At 41.0% G+C, this 14,553-nt stretch overlaps 1 protein-coding gene across 2 annotated transcripts in view; it reads right to left on the reverse strand.

Annotated features, from left to right (window-relative positions):
- Window positions 1–14,553, reverse strand: part of LOC144503872 (protein FAM117B-like) — a 211,882-nt gene that overhangs the window by 158,838 nt on the left and 38,491 nt on the right. For both annotated transcript variants that reach the window (XM_078228880.1, XM_078228878.1), the window contains exon 2: window positions 7,903–8,054. In XM_078228880.1, coding sequence (XP_078085006.1) covers window positions 7,903–8,054 — 152 coding nt within the window. The remainder of the gene's footprint in view (window positions 1–7,902; window positions 8,055–14,553) is intronic.

Raw genomic sequence — 14,553 nt, forward strand, 5'->3', positions numbered from 1 at the left:
ATTTACCATTTATATAGACGATCTGGAGGAGGGGACTGAATGTAGGGTAACAAAGTTTGCAGACAACACAAAGATGAGTGGAAAAGTGAATCGTGTGGAGGCGTAGAAGGTCTGCAGAGAGATTTGGACAGGCTGAGTGGGCGAGGATCTGGCAGATGGAGTATAACGTTGACAAATGCGAGGTTATTCACTATGGAAGAAATAATAGCAAATTGGATTATCTAAATGGAAAGAAATTACAACATGCTGCTGTGCAGAGGGACCTGGGGGTCCTTGTGCATGAGACACAAAAACCCAGTCTGCAGGTGCAACAGGTGATCAAGAAGGCAAATGGGATGTTGGCCTATATCGCAAGGGGAATAGAATATAAAAGCAGATATGTCTTGCTGCATCTGTACAGAGCATTGGTGAGGCCGCAGCTGGAATACTGTGTGCAGTATTGGTCCCCTTATTTGCGGAAGGATATATTGGCCTTGGAGGGAGTGCAGAGAAGGTTCACCAGGTTGATACCAGAGATGAGGGGTGTTGATTATGAGGAGAGACTGAGCAGATTGGGTTTGTATTCGTTGGAATTTAGAAGGCTGAGGGGGGATCTTATAGAGACCTATAAGATAACGAAGGGGCTGGATAGGGTAGAGGTGGAGAGATTCTTTCCACTTAGAAAGGAAGCTAGAACTAGAGGGCATGGCCTCAAAATAAAGGGGGGTCGGTTTAGGAAAGAGTTGAGGAGGAACTTCTTCTCTCGGAGGGTGGTGAATCTCTGGAATTCTCTGCCCATTGAAGCAGTGGAGGCTACCTCGTTGAATATGTTTAAATCACGGATAGATGGAAGGATGTGGAAGCGCTGGAAGGAGTGCAGAGGAGATTTACCAGGATGCTGCCTGGTTTGGAGGGTAGGTCATATGAGGAAAGGTTGAGGGAGCTAGGGCTATTCTCTCTGGAGCGGAGGCGGCTGAGGGGAGACTTGATAGAGGTGTATAAAATGATGAAGGGGATAGATAGAGTGAACGTTCAAAGACTATTTCCTCGGGTGGATGGAGCTATTACAAGGGGGCATAACTATAGGGTTCGTGGTGGGAGATACAGGACGGATATCAGAGGTAGGTTCTTTACGCAGAGAGTGGTTGGGGTGTGGAATGGACTGCCTGCAGTGATAGTGGAGTCAGACACTTTAGAAACATTTAAGCGGTTATTGGATAGGCACATGGAGCACACCAGGATGATAGGGAGTGGGATAGCTTGATCTTGGTTTCAGATAAAGCTCGGCACAACATCGTGGGCCGAAGGGCCTGTTCTGTGCTGTACTGTTCTATGTTCTATGGATTCCTGATCGGTAAGGGAATTAGGGGTTATAGGGATCAGGTGGGTAAGTGGAACTGATCCACTTCAGATCAGCCATGATCTTATTGAATGGCGGGGCAGGCTCGAGGGGCTAGATGGCCTACTCCTGCTCCTATTTCTTATGTTCTTATGTAGTTTACATGTATTTTAGCAAGGATTTTGACAAGGTTCCACAAGACAGACTGGTTAAAAAAGCCCATGAGATCCAGGGGAATGTAGCAAGCTCGATACAGAATTGGTTCAGTGGCAGGAAATAAAGGGTACTTGTTGATGAATGTTTCTGTGACTAGAAGGCTGTTTCCAATGGGGTCCTGCAGGGCTCAGTACAAGGTCCCTGCGCTTTGTGGTATATATTAATGATTTGGATGTAAATGTCAGGGAAATTATCAAGACGTTTGTAGACGAAAAAAATCGGTTGTACATTAGTGAGGATGATGAGGTGGGCAGAAAAGTGGCAAATGGAATTCAACCCAGAAAAGTGTAAATTTATATATTTGAGGGAGGTCAAACAAGTCAAAGAATTACGCAATAAATGGGAGAATACGGAGAGGTATAAAGGAAGAGTATCCACTCAATCCCAAAGGTAGGTCAATAAGGCAGCAGCACGTCACAGCAGAGCTGAAGAGAAAGCATAATTTAATATCTATGATCTGCTACGATTTTCAATTTTTGAAATAAATAAATACACAAAAGGAAAGCCAGATAAATAAATAAGAAAAAAAATTTGTTGGTGCTAGAAAGGCCAGAGGAGGCGCTCATGAAGCAGAAAAGTTGCAAGTGCTTAAGCTGAAATGACTTGCAACACAGAAATTAGCCTATGCAAGATGTTCACAGAATTAGCTGATACAATAGCTGATCTAGCTAAAGAATATGGTGAATGTACACCAATAGATCAACTACTTCTGCCAACCCTGGTAGGAGTGTTCTCTTCCTGTTGGGGAACACTTCAGCAGTCACAGGCATTCAGCCTCTGATCTTTGGGTAAGCGTTCTCCAAGGCGGCCTTCACGACACACAACGCAGAATCGCTGAGCAGAAACTGATAGCCAAGTTCCACATACGAGGACGGCCTCAACCGGGATCTTAGGTTCATGTCACACTAATTGTAACCCCCACGACTTGCCTGGGCTTACAAAATCTCACTAACTGTCCTGGCTGGAGACAATACACATCTCTTTAACCTGTGCTTAACCCTCTCTCCACTCTCACTGTCTGTACCTTTAAGACTTGATTACCTGTAAAGACTCGCATTCCAACCATTATTTTGTAAACTGAGTTTGCGTCTTTCTATGCCCTGTTTGTGAACAGAACTCCCACTCACCTGATGAAGGAGCAGTGTTCTGAAAACTTGTGGCTCGTGCTACCAAATAAACCTGTTGGACTTTAACCTGTTGTTGTGAGACTCCTTACTGTGCTTACCCGAGTCGAACACCGGCATCTCCACATCAACCCTGAACTTGCCATGATATACTGTTCGATTCAATAGGAAACAGAATAAACTACATCCTTCTATAATACTTTTTTGAACCAAATGTAAAACCTTTTCAATCTTTCTGACATCAAGATTAATTTCATCACATACATTTCTTGATAACTTTGTCCCCAAGGTGCAAAATCATCCATTGAACCCAACATCCTTGTTAAGGTAGGATAATTAAAGCTATTGCATCCACATTACCAACTTATTGTTGCCTCACTGGTTGTCCAATGTGCTGTGTTCATATCACCTTATTGATACCTGCCCATATGCTTCCAATGCATGACTTATGCTCATTTTCAAACATTTCCCTTTCTCCAGCTGTAAATTATTCTTTTAATTACTGCTACATATTTCGATATACATTAGCTACATGTCCATATTAAAACTGTGCCATTTGTCAATCCAAATACGTAATTAAAACAGAAAAGGCTGGCAGAACACAGCAAGCCTGGCAGCATCTGTGGAGAGAGAAAAACAAAGTTAATGTTTCAAGTCTGTAGAGCTCTGAAGAGGAGTCAAACGTACTTGAAACGTTAACAGTTTTTTCCTCTCTCCAGAGATGCGGCGAGACTGAGTTTTTCTAGCATTTGTTTTCATTTCATATTGTCAACATTAACAGCATTTTGCTTTCACCTATCAAATAACTGCTGTTTGAAGATAATTGATGTCCCATTTATTTAACAACCCACATAGCTGTCTTTAAACATAATGGTAAAGGGACAAGATAAACTACTTGCTATATTATTCAAATGTCGTGAAAATCAAGAACTCTCAGTACCACCTTTTTAAGAAACAGGTCGAGACCTTAGTTTTCACCACCCTGTTTTGTGGTTCTAAGACAATGCTCACTGCATCCAGATGCCATTTCTTTGTTCATGGAATATGGGCATCAATGGCAAGGCCACCATATATTGTCCATCTTTAACTATAAAAGATGGCATTTTGAACTACTGTAGTCCTTGTGGTGCAGGTAAACCCACCAAGTGATTAGGAAGGATTTTCAGGATCTTGACCCAATAACAGGAAAGGAATAGAAGTTGCAAGTCAACATGATACAGGACTTGACCAAACTTGCAGACTATGTTCCCATGCACTGCTGACCTTATTCCAAGTGGTAGAGGTTACAGGCAAGAAAGGTACTTGTGGATTCATTCTACCCATACACCTCAGAATTTTAGGTTGTTTGTTCAGGGTTGTTTTCTGAAGTAACCCGTATTTGAGATGAGGAGCTGAAGGAATGCAAAGGTCTGGGAAACTGGACTGGTCACTCCAATTAGAGAGTGATTGAATAGCCTAAGTGCACCATACAATCACGGTAACAGGATGTTTAGAAGATACTGAGATGGACGAAGTGCATCTTTTTGACTCCATGCTGTTACTTGTGCTTTTTATAAATAGTGATTTAGTGGCAGAATGCATGAAATGTAGGGATTAAAGCTTAAATTGATGCAAGAGTTTTGCATAAACTATTGTGTGCTGTCGTGATACTGAATGAGGAGTGCGATCTACCCAACTTCATATAGTGAATTGCAAGCTCAATACAGAATCATGTAATCATATTGGAATTGTATAGTATGATTTACCCAAATACTCATTGGATTGGTAGTGGCACGGTGGCACAGTGGTTAGCACTGCTGCCTCACAGCGCCAGGGACCCAGGTTCCAATCCAGCTTTAGTTGACTGTCAGTATGGAGGTTGCACACATTCTCCTGATGTCTGCATGGGTTTCCTCTGGGTACTCTGGTTTTCTCCCACAGTCCAAAGATGTGCAGGTTAGTTGGATTGGCCATGTTAAATTGCTCATTAGTTTCCAAAGGTACATAGGCTAGGTGGATTAGCCATGGTAAATGTGTGCGGTTGGGTCTGGGTAAAATGCTCTTACCAAGAGTCATTGTAAGCTCGATAGACTGAACAGCCTCCTTCGCACTATAGGGATTCTGGGGATTATTTAAAACTGATTCTGCAGTTGTTATAACTGATGCGTTACTTTATTGCGTCATTGTGGTATTTCAAGTAATAAAACAGGAGAACAATCCCAACCGTACTGTCAACGAAGTCTTGGTGAGTTGCTTCAGTGCATTTTGTAGATGGTACATGCTGCACTCAATGCTCCAGTAATGAAGGAAGTGAAGGTTTCACATAGAGAAGTGGGTTTCCTCCGGTTTCCTCCCACGGTCCAAAGATGTGCAGGTTAGGTTAGGTGGATTGGCCATGCTAAATTGCCCCTTAGTATCCCGGGATATGTAGATTAGAGGGATTTGCGGGGTAAATACATGGGGTTATGGGGATAGGGCCTGGGTGTGATGGTTGCCGGAGCAGACTCAATGGGCCGAATGGCCTCCTTCTGCACTGTAGGATTCTATGATGGTTTAAGGTGGTGGACATGGTGTTAATCAAGTGGGGTTTTGCTCTGGAGAAGTCAAGTTTTTTTTGTTGGAGCTGCACTCATCCAGGCAGGTGGAGAGTATTCCAACACACTATTGGCTTGTGCCTTGTAGATGGTAGACAGACTTTGGGGAGTCAAGAGTCAAGTTAGGGGGAGGTTGGACTCTCTTGTTGGAGATGGCCATTGCCTGGCGTGAATGTTACTTGTCACTTATCAGCTATAGCCTGAGTGCTATCCAAGCTTTCTAGCATGTCAGCACAGACTGTTTCAGAATCAAAGTCACAGATAGATACGGAACACTGTACAATTAGCCTTAATTATATTCTTATAATGAAGAAAAGATCATTGTTGAAGCAGCTGAAAATGGCGATGCAGAGGACACTAGCCTGAGGAACCCCTGAGGTGACAGCCTGCGGCTGAGATGATTGTCCTCCAACATCCAAAACTTTCTTTCTTCGAGTTAGGCAGGACTCCAGCCAGTGGAGAGTTTTCCTCCCGACTTCCATTAACTTTGATTTCATAGGACTCCTTGATGTCAAACTCTGCTTTAATGTCAAGGGAAATCACAAATCTGGCCTCTGGAATTCAGTCATTTTATTCATTTCTGGATTAAGGTTTGGAGTGCACCAGCCCTACTGAAACCTAAACTGAGCCCTAAACTGAGCATTGGTGAACAAATTATTGCCAAGTGCCACTTAATAACAATGTTAATGACACCTTCTTTCTCTATGCGAATGATTGAGAGTAGACTGACTTGTGGAGGTGGAAAGAGAATTAATTGGTCACATTGGGCTTGTCCTGATGTACTTAATTTGGGTGTGAACATAGCAGCACCAAAGACTTATTTAGAGCAAAAGTTGTTGCTGTGAACTGCTATTTTGCTCTGGCAATAGGATAGAACGAACACTGCTTGTCTAAATCAACCTGCATCAACTTTACGAGCAAGTTAGTGGTCAAAATTCAAAATCAGATGCAACATGGATACACTTAATTCAGTAGCGTAGTTCATGTGCTGAAGTCATCGTTACAATGCAAGGAGAACCAGAAAAATCTGCATTTATATTGTCTCCTCATAACCTCAATCTCATTTGCATACATATTACCCTGGAGTGCAGTGGTCATTATGAATAAATGAACTGATCAGATTTTCTTTGAGCAAACGTTGGCCAGGGGATCAGAAAAACTTCCTACTCTTCCTTACATTGTCCCACAGGATCTTCAAAGTCTACCTTAAGTACTAGTGCAGTCAACAAGGTCTGGGTTTAACATTTTAAAAAGTTGCATGACAACACTCCTTCAGAACTATACATTGTCAGCTCATATTACATGTTAAAGATCTTGTGCTAGGCTAGAAACCACACAATGACATAGGCATGTATACTAAAAATTAAGGCAAGCTGACACCAGCAAATTTAATAATATTAACAACGCACAGTGGAAAGGGGTCTTGTAATGTAAACGGAACATAAAGACAACTTGTGGCAGGGGCATTCAACCAACTTATGTAGGCACCAAGGCAGTCAGCCTAGACATTCATATCACGGAGCCTCAGTGCCAAGTAACAAAATATACTAAAAGCTGATTACTTTGATATTTGTTTCAGGATGAATTTTGCAACGCTTTTGTAGGAGGATTACATACGACTGCTTCAAGGTAGCACAACTTTATACCTCGAGCTACAAGAGGCAACTTTTAATCACAGGAACATCCCAAATATTTCAGGTTTGTAACTTCAGGACACCATATGAAATTGTTGCATTATAACTCGAGTAAAGCCATTAAAACCTACTCTATCAACAAGATCATTGCTGATCTTCTTCACCTTCATGCATTATTCCCATATCCTTCAGTTGTATTAGTATGCAAACATTTTTCAACATCAAAGCGGTCATTCCAGATCGTAGACAATGTAACGGCGAAAAAGCTACAGCTGATAAATTCAATGTAGTAAAGTACGAGTTCATCTATTGTGGATCACAGAAATGCAAATGGGAATACTTGCTTCATGGCAAGAGACTGGCCAAATGCAGGAACAAAGCATACTAATGTACAAATTACTCAAAGCTAGTGCGCAGGTACAAATAGTAATCAAAGCAGCTACAATGTTGGCCTTTATCTCAAAGGGGTTTGAATTGTAAAAGTGATGCTCCAGTGGGCCACTTTCAACCCAATTTGGATTGTTTTCGAACCTCAAGATATATTTGGTCTTGAAGGAAATACATATAGATTCAGAAGAATGATTAATTATAACAGGTTGCACAGACTTGGCTTATATTTTGAGTTTAGAAAGATGAGGGGTGATCTAGACAAAATATTTAAAAATTATTGGATTTAATGGCATGATTAGAGGAACTATTTCATGATTGAAGTTTTCTGAAAAATAGGCAATAATGAAATTAGATTTTGGGCATTGAGAAACGGAATCAGACAACACATTCTCCCTCCAAAGAATATCAAAAGGAACTCTCTCCCATAAAGGGGTATGGATGCTAATTAAACTGAAATTTAAGACAGATTTTCTTTTTGTCAGGCAAGGGTGTCAGAAAATAGAGAAAAGCCAGTTATCGCAAGTCAATGTACAAATTAGCCACAACCCAACTTAGTGACAGAATGGCTTGACAAACTAAACAACTTACTCAGTTTATCTACACCATGTAGAAACAAAACAGACTTAAATGAGTTCAGCTTGACATACCTGTGTAGCTTTATCTCTCACACAAGGAGCAGAATGGCTGTGGACATCACGTGGCCACTGACCAGTGAGGTAAGGAGCTGCAAGTGTGTCCAATGATGATGTCCGGCGGATGCTACTGGAGGGGCTCACCAGAGACTGACGTGATCTTTCGACTGAATATATAAGGGAAAACATTTGCATGAACTATTTTCAGAAAATACAAACATTTTAAAATTTTGACAAGTACATTTTTGAAGACAAAATGAAGTATATAAATCGGCAGAGGTTTTAACCCTTGAAATTTTCATCAAGATGTTCCTATGGTTCCGAAAGCAATTATTTCTGCCCTTCGTTTTTTTTATTCACTCCCTTACCATAAATCCTTGATGAGGCACATGAGAATTGATCCCCTTTTGGTACCTTGCCATCATTTAAGTATGAAGTTTGGAGTGAGTTGCAGCAAGCTATTTGATTAAGGGTATTCCAGTTCAGCCTGGTTCTGTCCTCGGATGACCAGACACATGCAGGGCAAGCTAATGGGGCTAAAGTTAGACAAGTTTCCTGGCTCTGATGGAATGCATCCCAGGGTACTAATAGAGATAGTGGGGGAAATAGCAAATGCGCTCACGGTAATTTATCAAAATTCACTGGATTCTGGGGCAGTTCCGGCAGAGACATCTGGATAGAAATGGTCCCATTGGGCAGATACAGCATGGGTTCATGAAAGATAGGTCATGTTTAACTAATTTACTTGAATTCTTTGAGGACATTACGAGTGCGGTGAACAACGGGGAACCGGTGGATATGGTTTATCTGGATTTCCAGAAAGTATTCAACAAGGTGTCGCATAAACGGATGCTGCACAAGATAAAGGTGCATGGCATTACGGCTAACGTATTAGCATGGATAGAGAATTACTTCACTAACAGAAAGCAAAGAGTGGGGGTAAATGGGTGTTTTTCTGGTTGGCGATCAGTGACTCGTGGTGTGCCTTAGGAATCAGTGTTGGGACCGCAATTGTTTACCATTTATATAGATGATTTGGACTTGGGGACCAAGTGCAATACGTCAAAGTTCGCAGATGACACGAAGATGAGTGGTAAAGCAAAAAGTGTGCAGGGAAAAGCACAAAGTCTGCAGAGGGATATCGACAGTTTGAGTAGGCAAGGGTCTGGCAGATGGAGTATAATGTTTGTAAATGTGAAGTCATCCATTTTGGTAGGAGTAACAGCAAAATGGACTACTTAAATGGTTAAAAAATTGCAGCGTGCTGCTGTGCAGAGGGACCTGGGTCCATGAGTCGCAAAAAAGTTGATTTGCAGGTGCAGCAGGTAATTAAGGCAGCAAATGGAATTTTGTCCTTCATTGCTAGGAGGGATGGAGTTAAAAACAGGGAGGTTATGTTGTACATAAGGTGTTGGTGAGACCACACCTGGAGTACCGTGTACAATCTTGGTCTCCTTACTTGAGAAAGGATGTACTGGCCCTGGAGGGGGTGCAGAGGAGATTCACTAGGTTGATTCCAGAGTTGAAAGGGTTGACTTAGGATTTGATTTATTATTGTCATATCTATTAGTATACAGTGAAAAGTATTATTTCTTGCACGATATACAGACAAAGCATACCGTTCATAGAGAAGGAAATGAAAGAATGCAGAATGTAGTGTTACAGTCATAGCTAGGGTGCAGAGAAAGATCAACTTAATATGAGGAAGGTCCATTCAAAAGTCTGATGGCAGCAGAGAAAAAACTGCTCTTGGATCGGTTGGTACGTGTCCTCAGACATTTGTATCTTTTTCCCGATGGAAGAGAGTATGTCCAGGGTGCATGGGGATCTTTGATTATGCTGGCTGCTTTTCCGAGGCAGCGGGAAGTATAGACAGTGTCAATGGGTGGGATGCTGGTTTGAGGAATGGACTGGGCTTCGTTCACAACCCTTTGTAGTTTTTTGCAGTCTTGGACAGAGAAGGAGTAATACCAAGCTGTGGTACGACCAGAAAAATGCTTTCTATGGTGCACCTGTAAAGGATGGTGAGAGTTGTAGCTGACATGCCAAATTTCCTTAGTCTTCTGAGAAAGTAGAAGCGTGGTAGGCTTTCTTAACTATAGTGTCAGCATGGAGTGACCAGGACAGGTTGTTTGTGATCTGGACACCTAAAAACTCGAAGCTCTCGACCCTTTCTACTTCGCCCCCATTGATGTAGACAGGGGTATATTCTCCTTTACGCTTCCTGAAGTCGATGACAATCTCCTTCGTTTTGTTGACATTGAGGAAGAGATTATTGTTGTTGCACCAGTTCACCAGATTCTCCCTCATTCCTGTACTCCGTCTCGTCGTTGTTTGAGATCTGACCCACTACGATGGTGTCATCAGCAAACTTGAAAATCGAGTTGGAGGGGAATTTTGCCACACAGTCATAAGTGTATAAGGAGTATAATAGGGGGCTGTGGACACAGCCTTGTGGGGCATTGGTGTTGAGGATCGTGGAGGTGGTGCTGTTGTCTATCCTGATTGCGGTCTGTGGGTTATGAGGAGAGACTGAAGCGACTGGGAATATACTCATTGGAATTTAGAAGAATGGGGACAGGGGGGTTCTGATAGAATCATATAAAATTATGAAGGGAACAGATAAGATAGAAGCAGGGAAGTTGTTTCCACTGGCAGTTGAAACTAGAACTAGGGGGTATTGCCTCAAAAAGGGGAGCAAATTTAGGACCGAGTTGAGGAGGAATTTCTTCACCCAAAGGGTTGTGAACCCTGCCCAGTGAGGCTACCTCATTGAATGTTTTTAAGGCAAAGATATAGTTTTGAACAGCAAAGGAATTAAGGGTTATGGTGAGTGGGCAAGTAAGTGGAGCAGAGTCCACAAGAAGATCAGCCATAATCTTATTGAATGGCGGAGCAGACTCGAGTGGCCAGATGGCCTACTCCTGTTCCTAGTTCTTATGCTCATTTCAAGTAAGGATCACTAAACAGGTCTGAGACTCTGATTTGGATCCAAGAGCTTCAGTTAGAATAATATATCTGGTTCCATCTAGCCCATCTATTCAGGTATTCCACATATTACTTTGGCACGTTTAATAATTGTGAACCACACCCCCCCCCAATGGATCAGGAACTAGTTCACCTATTAACTGAAATCAACGTAACGACCCTGTAGTGCTTGCAGAAAAATGAAAAATATTATTTGCTGTTTCAATGATGTTGTAATGTGCATTAATTTAACATAAAACATCCTGAAATATTTCACAAGAGCATTATAATGCGAAATTTGGCATAGAGATATGTTAGGATAGATAAACAATAACTTGGCCAAAGGGCTAAATTTTAAGGGGCACCTTAGAAGGAGAAAAGAGGGGTAGAGGTGTGGAGAGGTTAAAGGAAGGAAATTCAGGAGTGCAGCTGAAGGTAATGGTGAAGCAATTATAATAAGGGGTCTGCAAGAGGCCAGAATTGGAGAACCACCATTATGTTATTGTTGTGGAGCTGAAGATTACAGAGATTGGAATGGGTGAGATGGAACAGATGAGGCAATGGAGAAACTGAAAACAAAAATTTTAGAATTGATATATGTTGGTACGCTCTTGACTGAGCATTTAGATGGTTGTAGGGTTTTCCCCAAAACTGACTTTTTAATCTATTTACCATTAAATAATACAGCAGGAGAGATGAAAATAGCTATGAGCTGCAGACAAATCCTTCAGCAACCATTTTTTAAAATGCTTCAATTCTAGAACATTATAATGGCAGCTGCATGGGCTAATTTCAAAGCATTTAGTTTGGCATTTTTAAAATCTCCTTGGGGAACTAACCATCTTGCAATCACTTCTGCTTATCCATTTACTCAAATTTACTACTAATTAAATTCAGGCTTTAATGCTGAGTGGCTCATCACCTGTGTCCCTTCATTAGTGGAAAATATATAAACCTAACACAGTAAATGCTGATGACGATAATCACAAGAATAGACATTGTAACAATTGCGGAAACCAACTGGCTACATTCTCTGGGCACTACCTCAAATGTTCAAGAAAAAAAATCACCGCCTCTTGTTTGTGGTAATGTGTAGTGGCATGAAAACTGATCTCTAATTAACCACCAGAATATGCAACGTCCACTTTCACTCCCTTTTTCACACATCAACTCTTACTCAAAACTATGGGTTTTGATAGTTGAAGTGAGGAAAATGCTTTCAAAATACAAAACAAATTGACAGGGCTGGTAGGAATAAAGGGATGAAGAGGGGTGGTGTGGAGGTGGGAAGGGGGCAAAATATAGGTAACTTTTTTTTTAAAAACACACTCCTGGTTGCACTGGGACTTTTCCAAACCATCATGCTAAACCTCAAATGTTGGTATATGTAGATCTTCCTATATATTAACTTTCCATTCATATTCATCACCCATACTCCTTATGACTTACAGGAAACTAATGATAAAATGGTTCAAAAAGTTAATAAAACTAGCTATTGCAGATATTAAGCATAATAAAATTAAGTGGTTTAGAAGAGAGACTGATTTTCATTTAAATCAGCTCATGTTCAAAGGCAGAATAATCAGTTTTTGATTGAGAACAAGTGAATGTTATGTTTTATTTTAAATTGATCAATGAGTTTTGCTGATCATTGGCTCCTCACACTTTCCATCTTCAAAATGTTCTAACCCATCCTCTCCATAGAGCCAAATACCATTCAATGCTTCAGACACCAGAAAAGGTTTGTCAGAACATTTATTTCCTTCTCCATGCCCCCCACATTGCTGTCCAAATATTGTTAATCCCACATCTCTCTCCGCAAATGCTGAATGACTTATGCGTGTTTGTAGCATAGTGTTTCATTTCAAATTCTCTGTATCTTGCCTTTAATTTTAGGAGTTTTTTCCGTCATTAATTCCCTCAAGATACACAAGACTTTCTCATTATGCCCATGTAACAGCAATTACTTGTACCATTATCGCTTTCACCATCAGAAAAGGTTAATTTTTGGCATGAACCTTCAGCCTCATGGTACTGTGGTCAAATGGACAAGACCTGAGAAATTAGGCCCAACATAAAACTGACATTTTTAATTAATACAGCTAAAAGCTGCTTCTATGAGGTTACCACAGATCAAAAGCCAACAGGGGCACATACCAGAACTGTCTCACGTATCTAACAGGGTTACTTCACCTTAACAATAGTGAAGAGCCAAAACCAGAATCCAGACCTCTTGCATAATGAATAGAGGGGCTCAAACTTTACAGTGGAAGAGTCATTATAGCCTGAAACCCATGAGGAGGTACTCAGCCAGAAGACATTATGATTGTGTATTCCTAGTGTCAACCAGACTCAGCGCTTTAAGAGAGATATGTACAACTCATTGGGTGTTGTGACCCCCCACCCCCGCCCCGTCACCCCATTGGCCAAAAACCAGCAAACATTCGAAGGAAGGAAGAAGGTTAAAAACAGCCATATTCAAGACAAATTCCAGCAAAGACGCCACCAAACCCTCTGTGACCTGGGATGACGCAAGAGGGCATGCAAGATCCACCGTCATGCTAAGAGGACCCTGAGTTTATCTGTCACCATGAGCTCAACGAATTAAATCCAACAGTTCAATCGATTTCACCAGACCGGGTAGTATCTATTTCTCAGGCAATTAGCCTACTTTGGGAAAAGTTAACTTAATCCATTGTGTAAGAATTGTTTCTTTAATCCAAGTGTTTTTAATAAAGCCAAGTTTGAACCACAGTCCTTTGTCTGTCTCAAAGTAAAAGCACTTAAGTGTCGAAGTGTCTGTAGAGAATATTTCACAGACAACAGTACATTGTTAGTAGCAGTCAATAAGATGGCAATGCCAGCCATTTGTAAACCTATTTTAGAGCTTCCTGTGATTTATGAAATAACATGACTGTGCTCAAATCATCCAAGTGGACAAACAAAGATAAATACAGACAACACCATGACTAAAAAGGATAATCTTAACCACTATTACAATATCAGGGATTAGCCCATCACCCACAGTGTTCGCAAAAGGAGCAGAATATGTAAATGTCGTCACATTATTGTTGCAATGGTTATAAATGAAAACTAATTTGATAATTATTCTTTTTCCCCCCATCAGCTTTAATTTACTTAAAGCACTGAAGCCAGTTGCATGATTAAAAAGAATTTAGGCTGCGCAGAGCACTGGGAGTTAAATGGCATTTGGTAGTGACCCATAAAAGCTAGCTTTATTTAAATACTAGTTTGATGCTTGCATATTCTTCCACAATTTCGCAAGCATCAAAATGATGAACAAATATCTAATCTACGCTGAAGCAGTGGGCGAGTGGATTGCTACTTTGGTTGTGGAAGTAGTTTGAACAAATACTTTTCCTTTCTGCTGGACATTAGCTAACATCCACTTATAACAGTGGAGATTTCCTACCAACCATCTCAAAATGAGAATGTGCATGGGATGGAGAAAGGAAGAAAAGGCGAGAAAGTAAATTAGTAAAGATTCCAAATCTGATCTCAGTGGGTATTTTACCTCCGTTTAACCATTCTGAATAACTGGAAACTTCACCTAATCACACACAAGAGCTCGACTTTTTGTACATGGTTAAACAGGAATGTCACAGCTGTAAATAAGTATCCATTGAAAATCAAATGGGTTTTGAAAGCCTATCACATTTCTGCAATAGGTAATTACCC

The sequence above is a fragment of the Mustelus asterias genome, chromosome 14, assembly GCF_964213995.1.
Source record: "Mustelus asterias chromosome 14, sMusAst1.hap1.1, whole genome shotgun sequence".
Taxonomy (NCBI): Eukaryota; Metazoa; Chordata; class Chondrichthyes; order Carcharhiniformes; family Triakidae; genus Mustelus; species Mustelus asterias.